General features: G+C 32.9%; 2 protein-coding genes across 2 annotated transcripts; both read right to left on the bottom strand.

The window, feature by feature from the left end:
* Positions 1-1567: 1567 nt before the first annotated feature.
* On the bottom strand, positions 1568-4988 carry LOC123206479 (ubiquinol-cytochrome-c reductase complex assembly factor 1-like). Its single transcript, XM_044623707.1, has 7 exons — positions 4578-4988; positions 4293-4506; positions 3853-4019; positions 3119-3243; positions 2813-2873; positions 2287-2335; positions 1568-2005 (listed from the first exon to the last, which is right to left on the bottom strand). The coding sequence occupies exons 1-7, from the start codon at positions 4725-4727 to the stop codon at positions 1929-1931; spliced, it is 843 nt and encodes a 280-aa protein (XP_044479642.1). The 5' UTR covers positions 4728-4988; the 3' UTR covers positions 1568-1928.
* Positions 4989-5923: 935 nt separating this feature from the next.
* On the bottom strand, positions 5924-26981 carry LOC123206490 (uncharacterized protein At3g06530-like). The gene is made up of 39 exons (XM_044623715.1): positions 26676-26981; positions 26011-26224; positions 25807-25902; positions 25595-25712; positions 25340-25513; positions 24851-25021; positions 24223-24278; positions 23055-23144; positions 22825-22967; positions 22494-22576; positions 22291-22419; positions 22134-22208; positions 20355-20523; positions 19688-19824; positions 19485-19577; positions 18500-18680; positions 18196-18293; positions 17923-18075; positions 17685-17841; positions 16365-16498; positions 16105-16186; positions 15855-16017; positions 15271-15346; positions 14941-15114; positions 14785-14853; positions 14581-14685; positions 13985-14074; positions 13258-13469; positions 12944-13145; positions 12641-12823; positions 12244-12339; positions 12085-12152; positions 11664-12009; positions 10212-10427; positions 9257-9925; positions 8736-9145; positions 8049-8307; positions 6895-7065; positions 5924-6419 (listed from the first exon to the last, which is right to left on the bottom strand). Exons 1-39 carry the CDS (start codon positions 26833-26835, stop codon positions 6189-6191), a joined length of 6453 nt encoding a protein of 2150 aa, XP_044479650.1. The 5' UTR covers positions 26836-26981; the 3' UTR covers positions 5924-6188.
* Between the last annotated feature and the right edge of the window lie 545 nt (positions 26982-27526).

Below are 27526 nucleotides of genomic sequence, written 5' to 3'. Positions count from 1 at the left end.
TTTATGTTTATCATTCGAATTTTCAAAATATTTCCTTTTAGGTCTAATGACATCCCAACCAAGGTATAATAAAATTCCAAAGCGACCTCACTAATTTTTTAAAACCTAAATACTCATTCAAAAATAAAATTTTGTTTGAAAAATTCAATTAAAGTTAAAGATAAAACTGTTAGTTAACAAAAAATTTAAAAAACATAAAATTTATTATACCTCTCCCTTAAGTTTTAAAAACTAACAACTTCATATTTGTCTAAAGTTTTCAAACTTTGAAAAATAACATTCCCCCCCTAAAATGTAGAGTTTTCTTCCTCTCAACTCTAGCCACCGGCGACAATGCTTTCAACTCTAATCCTTGGAGAAAAATCTGATCATCTCTCTTTAAGTCATGTCGCCTAAAAATCCAAATGAAAATCACTTGAAAATCTAGATGATTTTCGTTTAGACATCGTCATCTAAATGGCATTTAAACGATTCTTTTGGACATCGTCACCAAACAAAAGTTGTCTGAATTTCAAGATGATTTTCATCTAGAAATTTAAATTTTAATAGTTAGATGGTGAGAAGACTTTGAAGACAAATGTTTAATATAGATTCAACAGTCACCGGAGACGAAGATGATGGTCGAAAAGGGTTTAGGGGGAAATTTAATTTTTTAAAATTGAAAAATTTTATACAAAAGTGAAATATTAGTTTTTTAAAACTCAAAAAAAAATGAAATTAATTATATAATTTTTTCATAATATTATTAAAAAGTTGATTTTGTCTTTAACTTTAACTGAGTTTTTTTGATAAAATTTCACTTATAGATAAATATTTGAGTTTTAAAAAGTTTAAATAAAATACTTTACGATTTTACTATTCCTTAGATAAAAACAAGTCTTTAGGCTTTCTTTTTACGGTGTTGAGGTCTCATACTAAGGCCAGGCTCTAATGGTGCAAGTTAAATTTTATAATAAATCAAAATGATTTTCAAATTAAAATTGCATTTTTAGTTGGATGATTTTAAAATTTATACAATAAATTCACATCATTATTACCCATTCGTATTATAAGAAATTTTTTTTTTTAAAATATATCATTCTGTATTAATAATATATATATCGTATAATACACACTTTAAAATAAAAGTCTACCATATCATACTAATTAAATATACCTTAAAATACGTATCATTTTACATTTGTATCATATCTCCGTATTCGTATCATGTATTATATGGTACCATGGTTATTAGTTTATAAGTCCATAATTTTATCATATAACAAATATAAAAAAGGCTGAAAACCAGATTCTCTTTTCACTACTATTTGACTAATAAGATGTGGAAAATGGTATAACCGACTCATTCATATTGTAATATATTACAGCTTAAATTCATTGGACTTAGAAATTGCTCAGTAGGAAAGAAAAATGACACAAATTGCATCACTTTCATATATATTTAAATGCAAGCACAGCATCCACTCCTACCAATTTTGTAAACTGCCAACCAAAAAGCATATTCTGGGAGGAAGTAGCGACCATCATAATGTTCTCCAAAAATGGGTAAAAAGAAAATGAAACAGAGTATTAGAAATTTGTTCTGTTAACTGCTATAATTACAAAGAAGTAACATTGCCAAGTGCACGATTCTTTCACCTTATTATAGATTTCAAGTGCAGTATATGGCAGGCTGTTCATTGAAAAAAATTGGGTTCAACTATAATACAGTTAGGCAATCAGTAACCGCGAACAAATTTCAACAGTGATCAGCTCAGTCGCTTTATGATAAAACCACTTAAATATAAAACCATTTGAAATGACAGTGCACCTACTTTACGATGGTAAATTAACAAGAGAGACTGTGTGATCCCTTTCTCCTTCTGTAAGAATGCTTTCAATATAATCTCCATTATGGATTAATGGATTCTCAGTTTGTGCCTTTCATTTTACTTTCTCAATGGACCAGATGCGGTAGTCTCCAAGGGGCTGAACATAAAATTCCCAGAAAACATAGCTTCTTTGTCTGCCCAAAGAACACTCAAATTTGTCAAATAATTATACCAAGGATAAACTCTTCAGCAGATCGGATAGTAGCATTTTAAATATTGCAAATTAGTAGTTCCCACCAGAAAACTAAAAGAACCATTCACAGGCTACTGAAATGCAAAAGAGGCTGAGTGCATTTTGTCAATCAAATATAGCTAGGAGCTAGAGAATTAATTTAACCGCACAACAGTTTATCCCAACAGATAATAAGCATATATGCATCAAATCATATCAGAGAAAAGAGGGATGTTGACTTACCAGTTAGAGACAGACAACTGACTTCCCGACGGACATACCTTGTCATAGCCTGCAGACATGCAAAAGACATAACAATTATATGACAACAACTTAGAAGAAAAGGCTTTTTAAAATCTTGGAAGATCGCAAAGGTGGAATAATTTGCAGATAGAAGTTGATTGGCACACAGAAAAATAGAAAGATGGCATTTTCAGCTACCACTTTTGTATTAGGGTATGCGTACCACAATCACTGACATGATATGTTGAGAATGTAAAGACAACAATTCTATAAGTGATGTGACAGTTCACTACACCTAATTCACATAGCAGTGACCATGAAGAACTTCCCTCCATTGCATGAAAGAAACATTTACCTCTTCGTAATGGAGGATTAGTACATTACATTCCAAAAATGACAGTTATTAAGATCTTAGCCAGAGATTCATTATTCTGTCTGGTATATCTATCACATGGTAAAATGAATGGAGACCTTGCATCAAGCATGGATGACAAACACAGCAACAAAAGCAAAGTTGAGTACATGCCTGAACTGCCCGTAATGCAGTAGCATCTGGCTTTGAAGTACCATCATCAGAAAATATGTTCCTGCAGCACAAACAACTCTGGTCAATAGTGTTAACAAGGAAAATATCCAAAAAACACTCTGCCCAGGCATAAATGCCTACCTCACCCAAGAATCAAATCAGTTCCTATATTATAAACACCAGACTATTACAAAAAATCTACCAAAGATTGTTTCTCCCGTGACACTGAAATAATAAGATACGACCACTGACAGTGCCCTTCATATCAAATGCAATGCCTAGACTGACTTTCACAAAATTCTTTACCTCCATATTACATTTTGTAGCTCATCCTGTTTAGCCTCTGGAAGCATCGCAGCATCATAAGCAACAATATTTCCATAGAATATTTTCTCCAACTCCTTCATCCATTTTGACAACAATAAGTTAACCTGCATTACAAAAATTAATTAGATATAGTTTCAAAAGTAAACACTTACAATGCATTTGTAGTCAAATCCAAAGCAAATGCTGATGAAGTATCAACCATGCTATTTGATATAAAACTGTTTCATAGCTACCTATGCCAGTAGTCCAAACATTGCCCACACAGTCATGGATGAGATGTGAGATGGAGACCTAAAATAAGTCTTGGGGTCTAGTTGTAAAATATAACGGCACACAAGTGGGGCACCGATAAGAACTGATTATCTATGGTTTCATCTTTAAGAACTAAACATGTTTCAGCAAACAACATGAGGATTTTGAATAAATCTTAATGAATTTATATAATTTTCAAACATACACTAAAAAAGAAAAATCAAATATGTATTCAAAATGATTTGATTGGCCTTCATTATTCTCCTATGTCAGCTATGAACTCATTAGGGATTTGGGCATCTCTTTAAGACTGATAATTTTTCCAGTTACAAAGGATAGAAAAATGGAAAACATAAAAAATTAAACTAGGAAGAGAATAGATATCATAGATGCAACAAAGTACATATGAGATAGAATCAAAAAATGAAATTGGGGTTCATATGAGTAAAATGAACACAGACCCCAGCTTTGGATACTCTCAGCTCGACGTCATGATTGTAGATCTCATACAGATACTGACCAAGCTCAACACCTTCCTTACCCTCTTCTTTTAAGCGACGCAGAACAAACCACATATGAAGTACAAGCAATGAAAATGTCACTCTAAAGGTTTTCTCCATATTAAATACTGCACAAGAAAAAGAATGGTTTGATTTATTACCATTATATGAATCCAGCGACAAAATATAATAACTCAAATAGCATGTATCAAACCTCACTACCTAAACTGACAGGGAAATTTGAAAAAGGTTACAACTTTCCGAATCAACGATCATTTCTACTGTTATTACCATTCTACAGTACTTGATGCTATACTATTAATATGATCTCAAGTGAAGTTTTAAGATTGCAGAGTAAAGAATCAATAGAAGCATTAAAACGAAACTGAGAAAGGACTGACCATCATAAATGGTAGGTTTATCAACCTGTGCAACAACTCGCCGATATATAACATTTGCGCCCCGAATAGACTTGCTTTGTTTACTATAAAACAACATGAGCTTGAGAATCAAACGCTTAACGCCCTCATAATGCGGCTCCCCAATTCTGTGGGGGGAATCCGGTGCCAAAGCCAAAGAACAAGGCTTAGACCAGAACAATTTATCCAAATTTACCTGCACAAATAATAAACAAAATCACATATAAATCTAAACCACACACAGAGAGAAGCGGTAATTCGGAATACCATCTGTTTGGCAGGAGTAGGAGCTGGAGCTACAGCAGCAGCAGAAGAAGAAAAAGACATAGCATAGCTTTGGCGAGAAACGCAATGAAAATGGTTTCTCTGTGTTACGTATTTTAGTGAGGCGAGTGCTCTGCTACATCTTGGCAACATTGTTTGTGATCCGATCAGATTGAAAACAACGTCGTTCCGAGAGAGAAAAAAAAAAAAGAAATTGAATTGAAGGAGGAGAAAACAAGTGAAGTGAATGGAGAAGCAGCTGGGTTTTTGGTTGTTTTCTGTTCCTGGTGTTCCGGTTCCGTTTCCGTTTCTAATAAGCCCTAAACCCTTGAGGACAGAGAAGTCAGCAAATCCAACGGCAACCAAATAACCAAGTTGCTAGATATTATATGTCACCTGAAATTAGGGAAAATTATGTCCTTCCTTAAGTTGTGCTTCACCGTATAAACAATAGGGAGAAAATTGTAACATTTTTTTCTCTTTGGAACAACAAAATAAATTCCCATTTCTCTCATTCAAAATGAGAATAAAACTATTTATACTTATTTTAAGTATACAAATTAATACATATTTTATATATATTATTGAGTAATTAATAATTTTAAATTTAATAAAATTATGTATACAAACAATGATATATCATTATGTGATTAAATATCATTTTATCTCTCATATTATTATTTGTACATATCGTATGTATATATAACATTACTCTTTTGAATTAAAGATAAAATAATACTTAATTACTTAATAACACGTATAAAATACATATCTAAAATGAATATACATGACATTACTCCTATTTAAGAGAATTCTCTTTCACAAATTAAATAAATATTAATTTAGGCAAAAGGGGGATTTGGTATTGTGAAGTAAAAGACTAGTTCATATGCGCTTATATAGTAATATATGATTAAATAATTTCTGAAAAAGAAAAAAAATAAATAATTGCCCTATTTAATCACAAATTGTCACTTATGGATACAATTACATTTATAAAATTTATTTATATGTATAATTTTATTCTAAATAGGTATAACATTAGTCCTCAAAAATTAACTATATCGTATCTCCCTACAAAACTAAATTAAAATTTCCATAATATTCACATTTTTAAGACTTCTTTTTCAAAAGAAAATCAATTATTTAATTTGAAGTCATTTACATAAAATTAAGCGTACAAATAAATCTTATTGATATAATTATAAATATTAAGGTAGAAATTTATAATTAAGTGATATAATTGTGAAAGAAAATTATTTTTTTTTTTTATCAAAAGTCAGTAAACATGGCAAGTTAAGTGGCAATATCCCCAGCACATTAAACAAGAACGATGGCTTTGTTGAGAATGATGCACAACATAATGTTCATAATTTACTCGATGGGCAATTTTTACTCGAGGAATTAACTTATCCCAAGCATATAAATACTTAAAAGTCCTATACCTGTTCCACACTGGAACCAACTGAGATTGAACCAATTGGTTTTGCCTAAAACTACAAAACTTATAACCCACTATTAATTTACAGTTTCCCCTCAAAAACTGGAAGCCTAATACATTGGCTCAATTATCGCATTTGGATGACAAAATTGAATGTGTACAGACAAAGTACATCACAGGTATTGTCGAAGGCTTTCGCCGCTCATAGACTCCATTTCCTTTATAATATCTTGAGCTAGAGATTTCACAGGTAACTCTACATCCTCTAGCAATTCACCAAGGAAGGGTATTGTTTCAGCCAGTAAAACCAGATATTCTTCCTTTAAGTTATCAACAAAGTACTTCACAATTCTCAGTCCCAGAATTCGAGACCGCACCTTCTCACTACGAGTTTGCATCAAGACCTGCCGTGATTCAAAATTTCAATTTTAAAACTTATATGAAATAACAATTTTAGAAATAAACAAGAATCAAATCTTAATAACATCCAAGTGAAAAATAGTAGTACTATATATAAAGGTAGAATTTTGGGAAAAAAGCAAGCAGTTGCTCTCCAAGTTATCCAAAAAGTTTGGGAAAAACACTTCAACATGATAATCAAACTGGGTTCCAAATTGAAGTTATACTAAGCAAGAAACTGATTCCAAAAGTAATGAAGGCAGAGATGACAAGGGAAAACCACCAAAAACTTATGAATGCTTCCAATGACACAGTGACAGCTGGTTATATCTTCTAGTTCCTTAACTTTCAGTATCACCTTTTGATACTTAAAATTAAGGTCCCAAAGTCTTATTGCTGGGTATCAAAGGGCATTTAAATCATGAGGGGATTATCCTTCCTACAATTAGCATAGCGAAATCGGAAAAATCAAAATCTCACCTCATGGTTCAGGGGTTTCCACAGAAGGTCAGTTCCTGCAGTAACAGCCATTTGACCAATACAAACAACCAACAAGTCATCAACTTCATCCACAGATGGTACATTCACATGCTCTTCCAGACTAGCTGGTGGTTCTGCGATGAGCTGTGAGACAATAGGTTTTAATAGAACCTGCAAGAACATGCAAAGCACTTTCAACATTACATAAAAGCAAAAGAAGGAACAAAAGGTGAAAGAATTAAGAAGAGGGACTACACGAAATTTCCACTATGAATAAGAGTTGGCATGAAATCATAACTGTTAATAGTACAATCACTGTTAATCAAGAAACATTCTCCCTCTCCAACTATACCATACTTAAATTGAGAAGGCACACAAAAGGAACATTTGAAATTTTAATTTTTACATAGCATAATTAAAATTTAACTTTCTGGCAGTTCACTAATTAGTATACTCACCAATCAATATATATATTGCAACTAGCAAGGTAACTATAGAATATTACGTTCTACAATATCAAATCAGCTAGCCAAATTTCTATGAAGGATTTAGGAATTTAGTAAAGATTTTCAGTATCAACCGCAGGGTTAACAGCAGATAAACCTCAGCTGTGCAAAACAAATAAAATTAAATAAACATACATCTTAAAACAAAGGAACTAGCCTCCCCACTTTTTTTATGGAAACATCAGTATATCAACGTATAAAAAGAAATACAAAGGTAGACTTGGTGTCGACTGTATAAGCATTAGAGCTTTACAAAAAACTCAAAAATCTTGGGCCTATGAACACCGAAGGAGAGACTAAAGTACCTCAAAACCCACAAAGAAAAAAAAAAACATGTCAACTCAAAACCCCCAGCCTCCCTCAATTAAGATTCACAAAACTAGGCGATTTAAAAATTAAGATTCCAAATGTAAGCATCAAGGGCAATTAACCAAGATATAATTAGTGTATATATATATATCACATAAAGGAATATCTAATATTGAGATAATGCAAAATTTGGCCATAAATCCAACTTCACAGTTAGCTGCTCCACAGACAATGCGAGAGCTGAGATTTTTATTTTTCAGTAAGAGCACCATTCTAACTAGTTTCCATGCACAAAAAATAATGGATTCCATCCAGAAGAAAAGGTAGAGATTGACTAGCCTGAAAATTTGAGGAGTCAAGAAACTTCAGGCTCCCAGTATCATAGAGAAAACATTTATGCAATGATGATATGACCAAAGCCCTGAGGTGCCAGTTAGTAATTGATAATAAACTGTTTTGCTCTTTTACATTGCCTGCTTCCTGAGTCCTGACCTTCTTTTTTTTACGAGTCATATTAGCAGAGTTTACATCTCCAGTGTCAGTAAGATGCCGAACACAACCCTCAAGTAAGTACTTGAAATAAGGGACGAACAAAAACCTGCATTTAAGTGACATGAATCAAGGAGAAAATGTTATGCTCCTACTTAAAAAATTGAAATAAATAAGTAAATTTCTAAAATATAGAAAAAGATACCTACTAACTGGGAAAGATTTATACACACACGTGCACTTACAAAATGTATAACTGTGTAGGAAGATAAATGGTTTTGGCAGATTTTAATCCCAGAGCACCTAGATCATAAAATCCCACCTTCTATCCAATTATAAAATGTGCATATTTTTTGAGAAACATGCACTCAATGACACATCATAAGGTCTAAGTAAATATAATTTAGGCTATAATGATTCAATCAACATAATCTAACCATATCCATGAGGTAAAGCAAGAACAAAAATCAAGATCATATGAAATCTGAAAAGCTAAATATATATCATGACAGAAATACATAAAATTAGTCAACTTACTGATGCTTCTCAGCAAGTTTGTTTACAAGGCCATAGAAAGTTATCGCTCTATCTATACTTTTGCTTCCCATAGAGACAATATCTTCCACTTCTGACTCTGCCCATTCTACACTTTTGATAAAAAGAGGCCTAAACATAGTCTCCGTTAATCTTATTGTAAGAGCAATCATTGTAGTTATGACACTCTTTTCTACAATATCAATGTTCTGAATTGAAAGACGGTGTTGGCGCCGAAGATCAAGAGCAATCAAGCACTGGTCAAAAATCTTTCCATGGAAACCACGAACAGATGATCTATCCATTCTCCCAACAACATTTCCTAGCATTTCAAAAGCAATTACCAAGCTTGCATCACCAGCATCAACGGCACCAATATATATTTTCAGCAAGGGTGGCAGAGCAAGTCGAACCTGGAGAAAAAAAGGCCAATCATTTTATATCAATTGCAAGGAATTCATAAAGGATGTATAAAGAATTTTCATTCCAAAATCAATAAACAACAATCGTGTGAGGAAACCTACAGGAATTTTCTCAGTGAGAAGCCTTCGAACTGCATCAGCTTTCACTTTCAGTTTTGAATCTGATCCCAGCAGATATTCAGGATGAAGCACCAAAATTTTTGTAATATCTCCAAGGTATGGATTTAGAAAACCACCAAGCTTGTCTATAACTGCCTCCAAGGTGATAAGAACAGATGCTGTCAGAGATTCTCTCAGAGCTACATTATCATCAGATTCGTTTTTAAAGTCAATAGTGGTAGAGATTTCATGTGACTTCTTTATCACATTCTCCATTATACAAGGGAGCTCCACCAATGCCTTTGGCCCAAGCACATTGACCAAAGCACCAGTTGTTCGGAGACAGCTAGACGAGATAGCCAGGTTCTGTGAACTAATGCTGTTTGTAACAGATGCTAGGCACACGTTGAAGACAGAATAATATGAAGGAAACTTATTGGCTAAAACCTCTAAAGTTGTAACTGCAGCCAGTTTTAATGAAATGTTTGATTCTCCAGCGGAGTCATCAACTATTTGAACAATTTCCAAGCACATCCTATTAAAAGATTCAAAAGCATTCTCATCCAGATGAAGCCAATGACTACTTGAATTTGGATTAAGTTCTCTTCTCGCCTTGTGCTTTGGTTTAACTGACTCATGGCCCTTCACTGTCTCACATAAAAGCCCAAGACCCTGCTCACAAGTACAACTTTATACATTAAAAATGAATCAAATTTGAAGAATATAGTTACAAATGGAATAGTAACAAAATCACTTCAAGTGTATGCATCCACAGGTAGAGTATACATAAGCATAATCAAAAGCAATAACAGTCAGTGCATGAGAAAGGTAAAAGGAATTGATTTGCAAGACACTCCCCCACCAAAACTTGATGTTTCAAACATTCACCAGTAAAAAAACATAAGCATTTCTTATATACAGAAGTTAGATTAAAAAATGAATTAAGCAAACAACATACCTTCTTTCTCACATTGCCATCCGCATTCCTAAGCAAATTAATGATGCTTTTAAAGTATGCAGAGGGCATCATGACCATTGTAATAGTCCTCAAGACAGCATGCATACACTCCTTCAATTCTTTTCTAATAGCAACATTAACACTTAATTGTTTTCCTCTTCTGTCAACATATTGTAAGAGGAAAACAATCTGCTCCATAAGTTCTTCAAGTGTTCTCTGCATAGCCAAATATCCATAAGATTAAAACTCACAAATGAAGGAAATTATAGTTGACTGAGATATTATAATGAGCATTCCCACTGATCACACGCAGGCAAGTACAATATGTATCTGTAACTTTGATGACTGCACTCCCTATCAAAAAGTCAAACAACATACTCTAAAAGAAAGCAACATAGATTATCTCTCCATTGTTCGCAAGTCAATTAATGCTATGGGTAATATGGAACCAGAAGGTGGAATGCAGTTGTATAGCAAGCTTACAAAGACTCAGTAGATTTCTTTCTCAAAGACTGTACGCAAAATTAATGATATCTCACCAGTTGAATACTTGTGTCAAATGTTGGAAAAAGTCATGAAATCCATTTTGCTAAAAATTATATTTTTACATATATTTGTGTGTCTGTGACTGCGTGTATTTCCTATTAAAAAAATAAGCATTATATTTACAAAATTCAGCGTCTTCTCAGAAAAAAAAAAAAAAATTGTATCCCACCATGCAGGAGATACTTTTGTTACTCCATCAAGGCTTTATTCTTTTTCTTCTAAGAAAAAGAAACAAGAAAAACTATGGTATGAAAAGAATGTTGATTTACAAGGACAGAGTTTTAGGAATAGACAAGCTATCAACAAAAATACCCTTAAAAAAAAAAAAAACCTGGCAATGCCACAAAAACCAGGAACCTCCTTATGTACTCAAAAAACAGCCACAGGAAAAAATACATAACAAACAAATGCTGATCAGGACAATGCAACTTCTCATTAAAATATACTCCACGTTCATTTAAAAATTTATTTTTAAAAAATAGAAATTAAGTTTCATGAGGTTGGTACTACAAAATCAAAATTCTTAGGACTAGTTGTAAAAGCAGTTATGGTCAGCATAAAGTAATACGAAATACTGGAACTAACTAATTTCAGTTATTGCATCATGGTAAGCACAGTGTTCAGCTTTTGCCCTGTGTTAACCAGTAATTCAAATAAAGGAATGCAAGACGAGGATGAAGATGCATAGGAAATGTCAAGGATATAGGGCTCTAACGGCATTGTGGTTCCCAAGATGTTTTTAATCTTATATTTAATATATAAAAGAAGCCCCCAAGCTTTCCCATGACATTTTGCCACCAAATTCCCTCAGTCAAAACAAAAACCTAACCCACGAAGTTCCAGAAATTGAACCAATACCTTCTAACAAATCTAGGTTTAATAATTCAAAAGCAGATGAATTCTTACCTGAATGCTATCTAAATATTCTGTTGATTTACACTTAAATGCAAATTCTGGATCTTGCATCTTGTGCAAAATGAATTGCATTGCCAGTAGCAACTCCATAGAAATTACTTCCAAATTACCAATCCCTATCTGTTGAAGCATCATAACAAGCGAAGGAAGCCATATGACACATGAATATTGCTCACATATTTGTACAGCAAAGGCATATGCCCACTCTCTTTGTGCAGAAGATACAAAATTATCTGCACTGTGTGCATCACCAAGGCAAGATAATTCTTTCCTTGAAACCAAGGAGTGGAAAAGGAGGACAAGCAACGAAGCCAAACCATCACATTCTCCCAAAGTCCTGAATATAAGTATATCAACTTTAGTAGAAATTACAGAACCAACAAGAATAATAATATGTAAATCCAAATAATACCTTAATAGATAGACAACAATTGACAGCCTTCTGTGCTCAGCAACATTAGGCAACACATTCACAAAAACCTAAAAATAAAATTACAAAGATTAGAACACAGACAACTATCACAATTGGAGTAAGGTGCTTGGAACAAAAAAAAAAAAATTGATAAATCACCTGAAGCAATTCGTTTTTCTTGTTATATTTTGATAGCCAACAGGGCACAATTGCAGATATGAGATCCTCAAAAACATGTTGTGAATGGCTGTCACTCTGTAAACAGGAACAATGTAGAAAACATTAGACAAACCGGGGTATATAACAAGTTTTAATAATCTGTTTTAGAATCCATATCCAACATATAGTAAATGAGGATAGATTTTAGTTCAAATTAAATCCACAGCCAAACTGATGAGCTCTGTCAAGAAGACTTTTCAGGATTTAATGACATTTTAAAGTGCATTCAGATCATAGGACCAAATATGTTAAATTGAAATAATAAGTGAAAACATCCCTTTTTTTGCACATAAAAAACCAAGATTGCAACTTCATTGAAGCATTGATATCAACTAACCTGAGAAACTGTTGATCCTCCAACAACAGCAAGTATGTCTGATATATGGTCTGATAGTTTGTCTGGAACAACCTTTGCAATTCCCGATAACAGTGAAAATACATGGTTCCGAGTAACCCCATCCTTTGCAGAACAAGCACACTCAACCAACAATCTAATGTCTACTACATTAAGTATGTCATCCTGGCATGTAAGATGTGACAAAAAAATTACAAGAACGAAAACCAAAGGTGAAAACAGCAGATATGAACACATGTTGGATTCCTTAATTAACACTGTCATGGAACAATAAATAGGTCAAACCTTTAAAGGAGTATCATTTATAAATGAAGCAAAAATGTCTTCCAGCACTATTAAAAGAGTCTGCTGAATGTAAATCAGTGTGCTTGAAATGGTCTCAGAAATGCCAGATGAAGCTTCCATCCACTTCTCATCTTTGGTGTGTAGCCAGTTATCCAAAAAGACATTGTGAAGAAGCTTAAATAAGGGCCCTAGAAGCAAAGCCCTAAAAAGATTAAATCCAAAGCAGTTAATCTAATTGGCAAATCATTGATCACTAGGTATAGCTCTAAAGATTGACGTACAGAACCAGATGCAATTTTAAAAAAAAAAAACACCTGTTAGCTATATCTTTCTTAAGTAGCAGTATGTCAAGCAGAGAGCTAAGAAAAGAGAGCGCATTTTCTCCTTTATAAATCATGTCCAGATGCAGGTCAGACTTCTGTTTATCAGCTGCGTTCTTCTTCTTTTTCCCATACACTGATCCCATTACGAGATTTTCCTGTTTCAAAAGAGGATCGAGTATCCGACCTACCGTGGAGCAAGTAATCTGCAAAATATGGTACAGTGCCAATTAATCCATAATGTTTATAATGTATTGCATAAACAGACAAGCAGAACATACTCTCCAAGAGAAACTTTACACTATGCAAATTATTCCATCAAGTTTAAAGCCAAAAACAAAAGAGCCCTGTAAGTTTATCTCAGACTAGTCAACAGTTTTTATTGCAGTCAACAAATCAAGTTTCTTTTCCTTCGAACATTTTACAGAAGTAATCAATCATTTCAAAAACTTTTGAACCACAAACACAACTTAAGGTGGCTTTGTATCATTATTGATTCAATCCATCAAGCTCCAAAAACTACAACAAAATTCCCCACAAAAGGATATAAATTGCAACAATTTAGCACCCTGTAGATTCTATTATTCCATATTATCCAATGGCTTGTGGAAAGTAGTAATAAGTTGCATTTCTATTCAAAACCTTTTTCATAGACAAAATGCTGCCAAGAATAAAAATAAAATAAAATATAACTTAAACAAAGTAGATATAAATAACGAACATTCAACTGAAATAAGGCCTCTCGAGTTGCATCTTGTACATCACCATTAGCATGCCGAAAGAGCAGCACCAGGTGACAAAGCAAACACTCCTGCTTGACAGAAGAATTATAAAATTAGGTTGCAGCCATGAAAGAAAAAACTATTAAACAAATCAAACAATGTTTTCTCTTAAGCTATTGATCATTAATATAACGATAGAAATCAAAGGAAAAAAATCTTGTATGCACATTCATCACATCACATTGAGACTTTGGAGATTATTCTCAGGCAAACACATAGGATTCAGAAAGACACTTTGAACCATGTCAAAGCATTAAAGTAAGAGTTAATGGCATTACATGTACCGTTTACTTCTAAATTAATCTCACAGAATGCTACATAAACAAAAAAAGATGTGGAAATTCAAGTGGTGACCCTTCAATTCAAAAGAACAAATGCTAAAAATGACAAGCTGCCATGACACACCAGAGAATATGTTCAGTCACACCAGAGTATACATACAGTATTATGCCACAAGAAGGCAAATAGCTACCATGAGAAGCTTACAATCAGAAAACATATTCCAAGAAATAACTCCACATATAAATAAAGGTACCTGCATCTCAGTTGTCAATCCACTGTAAAGTTGATTTGTTAGCTTTTTCAGAACAGTAATACAAGGTTCAACAAATGCAGGGTCTTCCAGAGACCTAAAATCCACCTGAATGGATAACAATGCAAAGGGAAATGTCAATAAAAATAAAAGTGAATGCATCAATAATAAAGACCAGAACCTAAAAAATTACAAACACATTCTTACTTGCAAAGCTTTCAACAAATGGCCCTTTAGATCGTGCTCATCAAATGAGGAGAGTGTAGCACAACAGCTCTGTTACAGGCAGCAGACAGGATTCACATCAAACCACATAATATTAAAGTGTAAAAGAATTAAAATGGGAAAACGATATATATTTACCTCCAAAAGAAGGCACAAAATTTTAATTTCAATTTGGGACAATTTCTGAGATGACCTATTAAGCTCAAAACAGTATTGACTGCGCCTTTCCAGAAGTACAGACAAACAAGATCTGGCATCTTTAACATACATAATTGCACTGCCCAGTCCTTTCAGCAATGAAAGAATCATTAGCTGCCAAAAAAAATCCCAATCAACATTTATCCCATCAATCATCATTTATATGTGTAAAAGAATAATGGTCAGAACCTGAAACACAACATCCATTTCACCATGAATAGATACAATCTGATAATTATATTGTAAAGGAACAGATCTAAGCAGGCAAACCTTCCCAAATGCAGAAAGTCTTACAGCAGAACCCAAGATGAAAGCAAGAACCTTTTCTTTTGTAGGTTGATCGAATCTGAAAGTGTTTAAGGTAAAAACAGCCAGGATTATCATGCATGTTCAGTAAAGACAAACAAATGCTAACAGGAAAATGCAGAAACCAAATATGCATAAACAGTTAAAAAAACTAGTACAAGTTTCCATTGAAAAACCACCAAATTAGCAAACAAAACGTTGTTATAAAAATTAAAAGATAAAAAATATGATAATGATGGCAATCAACAATTTAGAGGGCAAGAAGGACCCATTTTCCTCGCGCCTGCTGTCTCCTACAATAAAATGTTTGCTCCTCACAAATGAACATCAAAAAAGTTTTAATAAAAGAACCAACAATTAATAATTAAAAATTATCCAATCACAAGATGAAGAAATACTAATTAAGAATAATGTACAAATTAAACAGTGTTACAATGGGCAAGTCAGACAGCAACAATGTTAGGGAAGCATCAATTAATTTTAAGCACAAATGCATTGAAGAACAATAGTGATGATGGTCAGCAATTTTGTTTGCATTAAAGGTATACCTTTGTTCAATATTTTGTGGGACTAAGAAACCATGTAATGACGAGCCAAGTAGAGATGTCATAAAGGAAGCAAGAAAATTTTTGTCTGATAAGATAAGCCTTTTTTGCTGAACCATCAAGCCCAAAAGTTCATCAAGAAAATGACTCCAAATAGCAACATTTCCTGTCATTGACCCATTCAATAACTATGTTTATAACCAAAAATAAAGGTATTCAGGACATGCAAAATACAATGCCATTGCAAGTATACCATTTTTCTTGCTAGAAAAGTCAACACGACGCCATAGTGCATATAGACCCTCAATGCAGCCCATGGCAGCTAATCTTGTATCCTGGAAAGAAAGACAACACATCATAAAAATTGGACAAACCACTTTACACCTATAACTAAATAAATAAAAAAGAACAAAATTAGCCACTTTCAAATCTGCCAGGCAACTGCATTTGAAAACAGTGTCAAAGAGATTACCAACAAAAAGAAAGGGGTGGTAAAGGATGAATCAGTGGTACCTGGTTATCACTTGCCAGTGGAACAAGAATGGAAGGGAATTCAGCCAGAAGTTCAAATAACAATCTATCATCTGACTGAAAACAAAGGAATGCAAAACAGTGGAGACTCTCCATTTGGACAGCATGAGGAACATCTGCAAAATGAAATGCCCTATCATCAGAAACACTACTGTCAACTAACTGTTCAACATACCAATGAAATTAAAAGTTACCTAACGTTCTAATACATTTTTAAAATATTAATCAAGATATTTAACATCCAAACAACTATTAATCTCTTATGTCTCATACAAACTATTTGTCAGTAAAAAGAAAATCAGTTGATAATAATAAACCCCAAAAACAAAGTAAAAGCCCACATAATAATATGTCATTAAATTGCTTCTAAAACAGTTTTAAATGAAAATGAGAAACTGTATTTTTGTACTTTGAATTAAATTTTAATGTAGGTCCCCTCAAATTCTATCTTGTATTTCTCCTTTTTCTTTCTCTTCTATGGTTTTTCAGTTGTGTTCTCAAATGGAGTATTTGGAAAACAGTATCTAGGAATAAAAACAACAAAAGCATGTTTGGTACTAGCATTTTGCAGAAATAAAAGAAGATTTATCGATTTTCAGAAATTTATTATAATGAGAAACCATTAAGTATCTACGACAAACAGCCTACAAAAGCACATGCAAGGATAAAATTGCCAAGTTCATACAATACAATGCAACAAGCAAACAAACAAGAACTGCAGCGACAAACACTTTGAGACCATTGAATAAGTTATTCACAACAGTTTAAGCTACCAAGAACAAATTCTCACTTCATTCTACCTACATCAATCATGCAATCATTTAGCCACCTCAGGTATTACATTTTCTCTAGTATACCAATTTCAGACGGTGAACCAAAATGACGAAATTAAATTTCTTTTTCATGTCTTAATTTGGCCAATAAACAGAAGGCCAGTAGGCATTAAGGAAAAGATGTAAGAAATGATGTCACTAAGTTAAGAAAGCCAATTTTACAATCTATGAAGAGCCCAGAAAAACTTAATCTTATGAAAACTTTAAAAAGAAAAAATAAAAACAAGGAACTAAAAGTGAACATAAGGAAGCAAATCAATCAAACAGAAAATCCCAATAAGATTAACTTTTTAAACATGTGCTAAAGATCCATCATCAAGATACAAGACAAGAATTATTTTTTTGAAAAGAAAATAAAGCTACATTGACACATTCATAGCCAAAAGAAAATCAGATATGACACTGCTCTTCCAAAAGGATTAGAGAATTATAAGAGAGCATTAAAGATAAAAAAAACAAAAGTAAGCACCTTCTTCTGTGAAAAGTCTAGTCAGAAAATGAACAGGAGAGACTTTGCATTTTGAAACAAGGAATTGGCGATGTTCCTTGAAAACATGATTCAAATTTGCGCTTGCAAAAAATACAAACAAGTCCTGGAGTCTGCTAAACCATACTTCATCAGCATCCTGAAAGTACAAAGTGTTAGTATAGTTAAACCAAAAATATGGCAGCAATGACTTGCCAACAGAGCAGGGAAGAGGACCAACCAGCAACACATCTGAAGGCATTGTCGAAATAAATGCCTCAAGTAACCTCCAAAATGTGCACACTAGGATTTTCATATTTAAGTCCCCAATATCAGCATCAAACAGCTGATCTAAATATCTTCTGCAATCCCAAGATAACATTTCTGCATTGAACTGTCAATCAGAAAATAAGTCACATCCAATTGACAAAAAATCAATCATTTATATGATTATATATGTAAAATAGGATATATGATGAGAGACTAATTCACCCAATAAATCACATCTCGGTACCTCTTTCATGTAACCATCAGCAGCATGAGCAAAAACTTCCCACTCAGTCCTCAGAACGGAGAAGCAAGTTTGAAAAAATTCTAAAGAAAGACCACTTCCTGGGATCCAAAAGAATATAATACAACCTCTCAGTATTATATAGCAAAATAACTAGAAGACAATGTACACTATATGCAAAAATAAAAGATATTCTGAGATAGACTAAAATCATTTGACAATTTTTCCAAACAAGACATGGATAATAAGATAAACAGAAGGTACAACTATAATATTTAAATTTTAGAGTGAAAAATGCAGCACATACCATTATTCTTCATCAGCAACGACTGCATCAAAACCAAAAAGAACAGTGTCTTTGACAATTTGAAATCTCTACAACTCTCAGCAAGCAAGGACAAATACTCATCAGGATTTTTCGAGAATGTTTTCGCCAAACTGCTTACAATGTCCATATTAGTTGACGATATGGTTCCAGGTTCAGACTTCTGCAATTTTCAACAGATCATAATTTCAGAATTATTTTAACCATTAACTACTGAACAAATGTATTAACTTGCAAGTAATAGCCACATTTAATGCTCTGCAAGAAAGCTTCATAATGGCTGCACTAAAGATTCTCCTATTAACCTATAGCAATGTCCTACATATATTAAGAAGTAGGGAACATCACGATCATATCTACTGGTAAAAATGAGGTTAACTTATTGATATCAGCTTGGTTATCAGTTCAGATATCACACTATCCAAAAAGATGAAGAGATAATTTAATAAAACTAGAACTTGATTATTCTCTTCCTTTGGACAAACTAAAGTATGATTGAGAAATACAAGTTATGCAACCACCTTCGCATGAAACATTGACAATGGAGAGCAAAAGAATCTCTATACTTCTAAACCAAAATCTTAAGGTGTACGATAACAAATCGCAAAAACCATCAATTTCTAAAGATATTACAGAGAGCTTAAAGTAAAACAAAGATGAACGTAATGCAAAGTTCAAAATATGAATCATCTGCACAGATGGTGAAAGAATTAGTTCCAAAATTTTGAATCAACTTTGTTTTCTATTATTACTCATGAAAGTCCCAAAAAATAAAAATCAAGATACAAGGAAACCTTAACCAAAAAGAATTTACACTGAGAAATGAAGATTTTCTCACTGACTTGTACGCCACAACTCGAAAAACCTTTAAATGACCATTGAACAAATTCTCAACTTTGTTTCCAAAAAATAAAAAAAGTTAAACCAATTAATCAGCAGGTCATAAAAACACATGCATGACGGCTACCTTTAGGTTGCTTGAAACAACCACAAGATTCTGATAAAATGGCAACTTTTGCTCCTTCACTAACTGCAATACCTTTAAATTTGCTTTCTGTGTCTGCAAAATCACAAATGAAAAAATGATAAACAATAAAACAAAACCCTGTTGCTTAATTGGTTGCAATATGGAAACTTTAGAAACCAAAAATAAACACAAGAGCAAAATACCTTAGGCAGAATAAGCAGAAACGGAAACATCATGGCAGAGAGTTTCCTAGAAAATTCATTTTTATTATGTAAGGTAGAGGCAATCTTCAGGCACAAAACAGCAACATCACCAGCTAGAGTAATTTTATCACAAACACCTGCGAGCAGAACTTAATAATTAGACAAATCTGAGTAGTACAATTTGCAGCAAATATAATTTTTTAACAAACATGTAATAGCCAGGATACGCAAGGCCAAATTACTATGAAATATTCTTATATCTAAAGTAGGTAACCAATTTCATGTTTAAGATTGAGCATGTCTCAAAACTACTTCAAAGAAAACCTGAGTCAAAAAGCTTTCCTTAGAGAGTCACACTAGGCCTTTCTCTAAAATGATAAGGAATATAAACTAAGAAGAGTCTAAGATCTTGACAAGCAAATTACAATTTAAACCAAAAACATTCAAAAACATATCATAATTAGCACATGAAAAAGAATGCAACTCACAAGTGAACAAGAATGCAACTAAAACCAAAGAGAGTTAACACTACAATGGCTCTAAGCCAAGCAGATACAAACACATATATTAACAGAGAACTTCACACCAGCTAAAATAAGTAGATATGATAAGCACTGATAAACCAATAAACAATCAAAGACATAACACATACAAAAATTATACTTACTTGAGATCAGAATATTAACACATCTCTTAAGAATGTCATCCATTGCTGCAAGAAGATCAGAAGAACTTATCAATTCGGACAAACCATCAATAGACAGAGCAGCATGAACAACGGTTAGATCATCGTCATGAAGTTGGCGCAATATGGCATCTTTGATAGTTACAAGCCTCTGACAACAGGAAAGACAATAGTTAAGTTCTTTAATTGGAAAATTAGTATACAACACATGGTATTTCAAGATGTGGACACAATTTTACAGATACAAATGCAAACAGATAACACTTTTTCATACCGATCTCTCACACAGAAATTCTCATTCCAAATCTTAACGCCTCAGTTAAACCAAAGGCTTTTACCACCAAACAAGACCTTGGTGTTGCCTAAGGAAATTTTATAATAATTATTTTAAGGAAAAGATACAAATGTAGATAACAAACCACAACACAGACAAAACCCTAAGAAAGGACATCCAACCTATCCAAAGACAGGCTAAGTACACATGTAAGAACCCTGATATATACTACCCCCTCCCTGATAAAAAATTAAAAATATATATGTAAAAATACCTCAAGACTCCCTTACAATTAACATAGACTAGAGAGAGAAAGGAAGAGAAAATTTGAAGATCCTTCAGAGCCAAAGCCCAAAGTGACACATAAAGGCAAATTTTATTCTAAAAGCTGAAACTATTATGGTCAACTTTCTTGAATTAGCATAGAATTGTTACCCCTTCCTCGGTTTTTCGACTTTTGTGGGCAAGTGATTCACATGTCTATCATGTTCCAACAGGGTAATGTCTTACGTAACAAGTTTATATGCCAACTTTTATATCCAAGTAATGTGAAATAATAAAGCAAAGGGTGTTCTTAAGTTTTTCCCCAATGGCAAAAGTTACAATACAATCCAAAATTTTTATTATACAGATACATCAATGAAAGTTTATTTTGTCTTCTTATAAGTACTGCATGGATATAAACAAATTTAGGTTTTGAAGTGCCCACAATATCTGTCCTTAAGGGAAAAATTTGACAAATCCCTATAAAGATAAGCCAACCTCTTATTGAAGCTACATCACTATGATGCAACAGTTATGACACAAACTTGAAATGTCTCACATTATTCTTTTATTATTATAATACAGAGTGGTTAGTCTACTATTAAAAGAAAAAAGTAAATAAAATGGTAGAAATAACTCAAAACACAGCACTTTACAAGAGCTAGAAAAAGAAAATAAATATCAACTTGAAAACTCAAAAAATATTTCTACACCTAAAAGTAAGGACAATCAAGAAATTTAAACAAAACAATGTCAATGAAAAATATATAAATTAAAAAAAATGACATTTTAAGGAATAGAGTAAGTTCAACTTCTTTTTGGGTCTCTATTTTTAAAATAATTTAGGATTTATTATTATTCTTCATCCATCTATATTTGGAAAGGGTTTTGGATTAATATGGTGAGATTCAAGTTTGTTTTAGTTTGTTTAGAGAGCACATTGTCTTTGTAGTCTTAGTTTTCAAGACTCTTCAACACTAACTGCAAAGCAAATGTCATTTTTGCATCCTTTCAAGGAAGTCTCAAGTTTAAGTGGACAGCATGTTCATTTTTTGTATATCGCATCTGATGTAATACAAGTTACTGTAGTTTTGTATCAAAAGATTTAAATTAATAATAACCCAATAAGATAAACATATATAGTTAATACATGGAACATGTTACTATCTCTTCAAAATTACTAACATTGAACAAGATAATATGGTATAGTGAATTGAAAGTACCTGTGTGTCAACAGCTTTTGCTTTCAAAATTCCAACTGAGCTCAAACCAGAGAATGTAGCACGTCGGACCTCAGGCTATTTTCCATTACACCAGTATAAGAAGATTTGAGCACATGTTCACAAATAACAAATTCATAATTCTTACAGAACTCCATACCTTCGGGTGGTGCAATGCAAACCATATTTTTGAATCTGAGATAGCATCCGACAAATCAATATTCCCATCCAACATTTTACACAAAACTTCATATACTGTGTCTTCTTTCTTGGATTGTACCTTGGTGTCCTGTTAAAAAGATACAAAGGATCATAATCTGACATCTAAAACCAAAGCAAGAAACAGACAAGTTGAAGACACACCTCAAGAAATTTGCGAACTGCTCCATGCAATTCAGAAGGATATTTCATGTTAATAACAAGCAAGATTTTCCTGGCCCAGCAACCTAATAACAATCCATATCATGGTAAGAATTAAGATTACCCACCAAAACATATAATAGTAGAGAAACATTTGGCCTAGTAGCTTTTCAATTTTATGCTAAAAAATAATGAATAAACAACCAAAAGTAGGAAAATCTGAATACTCAACAAAGTTGTAAAATTAAAATTCAGTCAATGGAAACACGCTTATGAAAAACTGAAGGATCTGCCAAATGACACAACCACACATAAAGGTCCATATGCAAATTACCTGAGGAAGGTAAATTGTTATCCTTCTGTGATAACCTCAGACAAGATAAAAGAACCTTAGAGGTCACATGATCAACTAAATTCTTTATAGGAACATTCTCTATTATTGATATTAAAGCAGGAAGGCACAGGTCATCAGAGGAACTGCACATCAAATAAAATGAATTTCAAGTGATGAACAGGAAAGATACAAGTTTACAGGATAATCAAAAAAAGTTAACACTTCCACACCTGTAGTCAACCAGAGATTCCAAAAGCAAAGCAAGGAACTTATCAATATTGTACTCCCTAGACAATCCCAAAAGAACACCAGCAATGTCCCTTGAAAATGCACAAAAATAAATAAATAACCTTGGAAAATCCAAATGAAGGAAATAATTGATAGGTACAAACAGTGGTCGGGTACCAGCATGGACCCAGTGACCATGCAATTCTTTTTTGATAAAACACTAAAAATTTATTAAATGGAAAAGCCTACAAATGTGTGGACCAGAAATCCACATCAATGAATCAAAATTAAAATGTTTTATTCCAAGTTCTTGTGATTCACTTGGTCTGGAGAATGTTATTGGATTTGGAGTAAAGAAATCCAAATGCCTTGGAGAATCTGTTATCTCAGATAAAAGTTGAGTGATTTGACTAGAAAAAATAATTGGAGTTTGGTAAGGAAGAGCAGTAGGTTTTAGGGTTAAGTTTGTTTTTCCCTTTCCTTTTGGATTCTATAGCTAAGAAATTTCAAGACTCTTCTTTTAAAAAAAATCTCAATTAAGAGGGGGTTGTGGGATGCTGTTACATAACTGTCGGCTACTTTATTCAAGGGAGGGATGATTACTAAATGTTTTTTTAGTAAAGATTTATTCCCTTTCAGTTTTTTTATTCTTTATGGTCCAAAAATGATCTCCTCATCTTTTTATTTCAATACACAGCCTCTGCTTTCTTTAAAAATAAAAATGAATGGAATTGTATCCTTGAGTGCTTTAAATAATATATTGGATACAATCTAAAGAATTGGTATAAGTCTAAACCAATTTCACCATTTTTTTCCTTGTTTCTTTTTTGGCCAAGATCCCAATTACACCCAGACTCCTAAAATGCATCATAATGTCTGAAAACTAGACACAATCGCAAATCTTTGTTTCTAACAATGTAATACAATAATACAGCTTAAAGCAAACTTAAATAATCTTAACCTTGTTGATTATTTACCTGCTTCACAAATTACTATGGGATGATGGAACCTTAAATTATGTAATCAATCCAATTTATTTATTATCCTCCAATTAAAAATTACTCTTTCATCTCCTATGCCCAAGTGCATTATTACCACCTTTGAATGAAGTATCTAGCTCCACCACTGGACAATGGATGCAAAAAATGTCAAAGAACGTTTGGGGCTTACCTGATTTCCTTCAAACTGTCTATGGCCTTCTTTGGAAACACATCCACAGGTTGCAACTGACAGAGGAAAAAATTTATGGAAACCAAAGTGAAGGACAAAACCACAAAACTAATTGCAAACAAACAGAATAAAAATAACCATATTTTCCTAAACATTACAAATTAACAAAAATCAATGCTAAACCTGTTTGTTTTCACCTTTGTGTGTGTGTGCCGATTTTGGCGTCAAAATTACGAGTCAGCAAAATTATAAACAAAATAAAACAAGAAATGGCTTAGAGACAAAAGTTGAGACAAATTCTTTGAGCACAACAACTTTTTCTTCTATCTTCTAATACAGAATTAAAATAATTATAACAATTGATCATTGGTTCCAGTTTTTTTCTTTTTTATTTTAAAGAAACTCAAAAAATTTATATATAATTAAGTAGTACAAAGAAGAGAACAAGTTGTCCATGGTGTACTTATAGATGTATGAAACAGCCCAAAATTGAAAAGTAACATAGAAACAGGACATCGTGTGATTGCGTGTGTTCATTAGTGTAAATATATTTCATACAAAACTTAGCTATGCGGTGGAATCTAAAGATAATTATACATAAATTGAATCATCTTATGGATATAAGTACCTGTACAAGGTTAATTAAAGCCATCATTGACAATCGAAACCACTGCAGGTCAGTCGACTCTCTTGCATCTTCTCGAGCTGTCTCAGATATTGAGCGAATTAAACTTTTGATGAGTTTTGGAGACAATGCAACTTTGCTTGATAGTAAAGCAACAATCATCAAAGCACTGGCCTACAAAAGATACAGAGGTTCCATTAGAAATTAAAAGTAATAGTAGAATGCAACTCACAAAATGAATATTCAGAACATTCTAATAGAAACTTAAAAGCAATAACAAAAATCTAGATAAGATTAGCACAAATATACACCTTTATTCTTATAATAAATAAAAAGAAATAAAATTTTCATGGCTCAAATTTCATATGCAGTTCAATATGTCTCTCCTTTGATTATATACAAGTATGTCCTATCTATTAACAATCATTGTGCTATAAAGAGTTGATAACAGGTATCCAACCCTATCCAATAACAGTTTGTTTCACATGTCACCTTGTGATCTGAACCTCCTATTGTACCAGGCTGAAGTCCCGAGGTCACAAATGGAAGGATCCTCTTTACAGCATCACTATCAATAGTCATAACAGAACCCAAAGCTTCAACAACAACTGCTGTACAAAAGCTGACCACAGGCCTCAAAGGCATAAACTTCTTTGTAGGAGTTGCCTGTAGCAGAACAGTCAATCATATTAAACCTATAGCATGGTATTGACCAAACTACCAGTTGGTAATGCAGCAGAAGCTTACATAGTTACATAAGACCTCCAACACCCCCATATCACGAATGCACTGCTGCACTATGACTGCCCTAGGTGGTGGTGCACCCGAAACTTTAACACCTTCGAGAAATTTCCATTTATTATTTCTACATAACAAGGAAAGAGCGATCAAAATACAGCAAATTGCATCAAACCTACTGCATCAATTCTAACAATGTGAAAGAGTAACATGCTCCTCACCCTAGGTTAAGTAACTGCACTATTCGAACAAACACGTGGGTATCATGGTATGGCAGAGAACATAGAATCAACTCCTCAGTATTGTATACATGAATCCTGAAACTCAAATCATTACTTCTAAACACAGAACAGGAAAGAAAAATAGCATCTAATAATAAAAAGTTACAGTCAAACTGAACAAGTACTGTTAAGCATAGTACTTACTTGTGTCTGCGAATTAAGTACTCAAGGGTCTTGAGTGATGCAGGTTGTTGAAGATGTCCCGAAAGTAACCGTAAATAAGAACTTATTGATGTGTCAATCCTATTGTTCTCCTCTATACCCATCAATTCTCTATCTAAATCTTTACTTTTATAACTGAATAGATCATTCTTATAGTTTCTGAATCGCTCATTGACACTTATAAGAACATCTAGCCCTGAAAATCAAACAGCAAACAACCAGAAAACTTACTTTTGGAAACTCCTAACCAAAATTATAGAAGTCAAATTACTCCTTTCAAATATCCAACATTTATAACATTAAACGATCACCAATCTCCAATGTTCAACTGTTATCAATAAAAACTGAATTCCATCAATTAAAAATGAAACAAAATAATTAGCAATTCTTTCACGTGTTAGAAGAGAAAGAACGACCCTGATTATTTAATACAACAACTAATCTAAGTTGTAAATATAAGAACATCAATTTTAATACTGTAGAATATCCACGAAAAGTATCTCTATCGTTTCCCGGTAATTTTCACAGTTAAATATTCCTCATAACATTACTGAACTAGATTAACGCAAAAATTAATTTCAAAGAAAAATCACAGTATTTCTCGGGGAAACATAAATCAAAAAAACAAGCGACGAAATAAAATAAACCTGAAAGTGCTATGTTTAGAATAGTTTCAATATCTACATCAGCAGCTTCTTTAGGATTAAATAAGACAGAAGGGCGCGTGAAAGGCCTCTTGAGCGGTTCTTCGTTGGCTTGCACCAATGTCTTGACAGCTTGTAACTGCGAAGCTATGGAGGTTGCCATGGCAAAACAAAACTGATAAAAGTTGTTTCCTCGGTGGCTTTGCCCGTTACTGTCTCAGTCTCAGGGTTTATGTATCAAGGGTTTATGACGTACCGCTACCACCAGAAAGAAAGAAGGGGTTTTGTTGAATGCTGCAAGGATTAGGGTTTTATTATGTGTCTGGGAGAAACAGCTCCGGCTGTGGGGTTTTTTGTCTTTTAAAAGAATTGTTTATTGAATAATTTTATTTCAACCAGCTTCTATTTACGAATTTACCACTGAAGCAACTATTTTATTGTAATATGCAACTATTTTTATTTTTAAATATATAATTAGGAGTAAAAAAGATTTGTCATATTAGAGTAAGGAGATTTTCAATTAAAAATAAAATTAGAATCAATCACATAACATGTTATTTATAGGGCTAAAAAATTTATTCCTACCTAATGTTTACTAAAATGACAGTTTTATTTGTTAAGTTTAAAAAACTTAAATATCTATCTTTTTTGTTAAAATTCATTATTAAGATTAAAGATAAAAATGTTATTTAGTTAAAAATATTTAAAAAACTAAAAATTTATCATATTTTCTCCTCTTAGTTTAAAAATATAATAATTTTCTTTTACCTAAGATTTGAAAAATTATCATTTTCCCTTAAAATATTTTTCACCACCTCTCTGATGATCATCTCTTTTCTAGTCGTTAGCATTCT

This window comes from Mangifera indica, unplaced genomic scaffold (genome assembly GCF_011075055.1).
Source record: "Mangifera indica cultivar Alphonso unplaced genomic scaffold, CATAS_Mindica_2.1 Un_0038, whole genome shotgun sequence".
NCBI lineage: Eukaryota > Viridiplantae > Streptophyta > Magnoliopsida > Sapindales > Anacardiaceae > Mangifera > Mangifera indica.
Note: the sequence above shows the minus strand (reverse complement) of the source record. Positions and strands in the feature narration are given on the sequence as shown.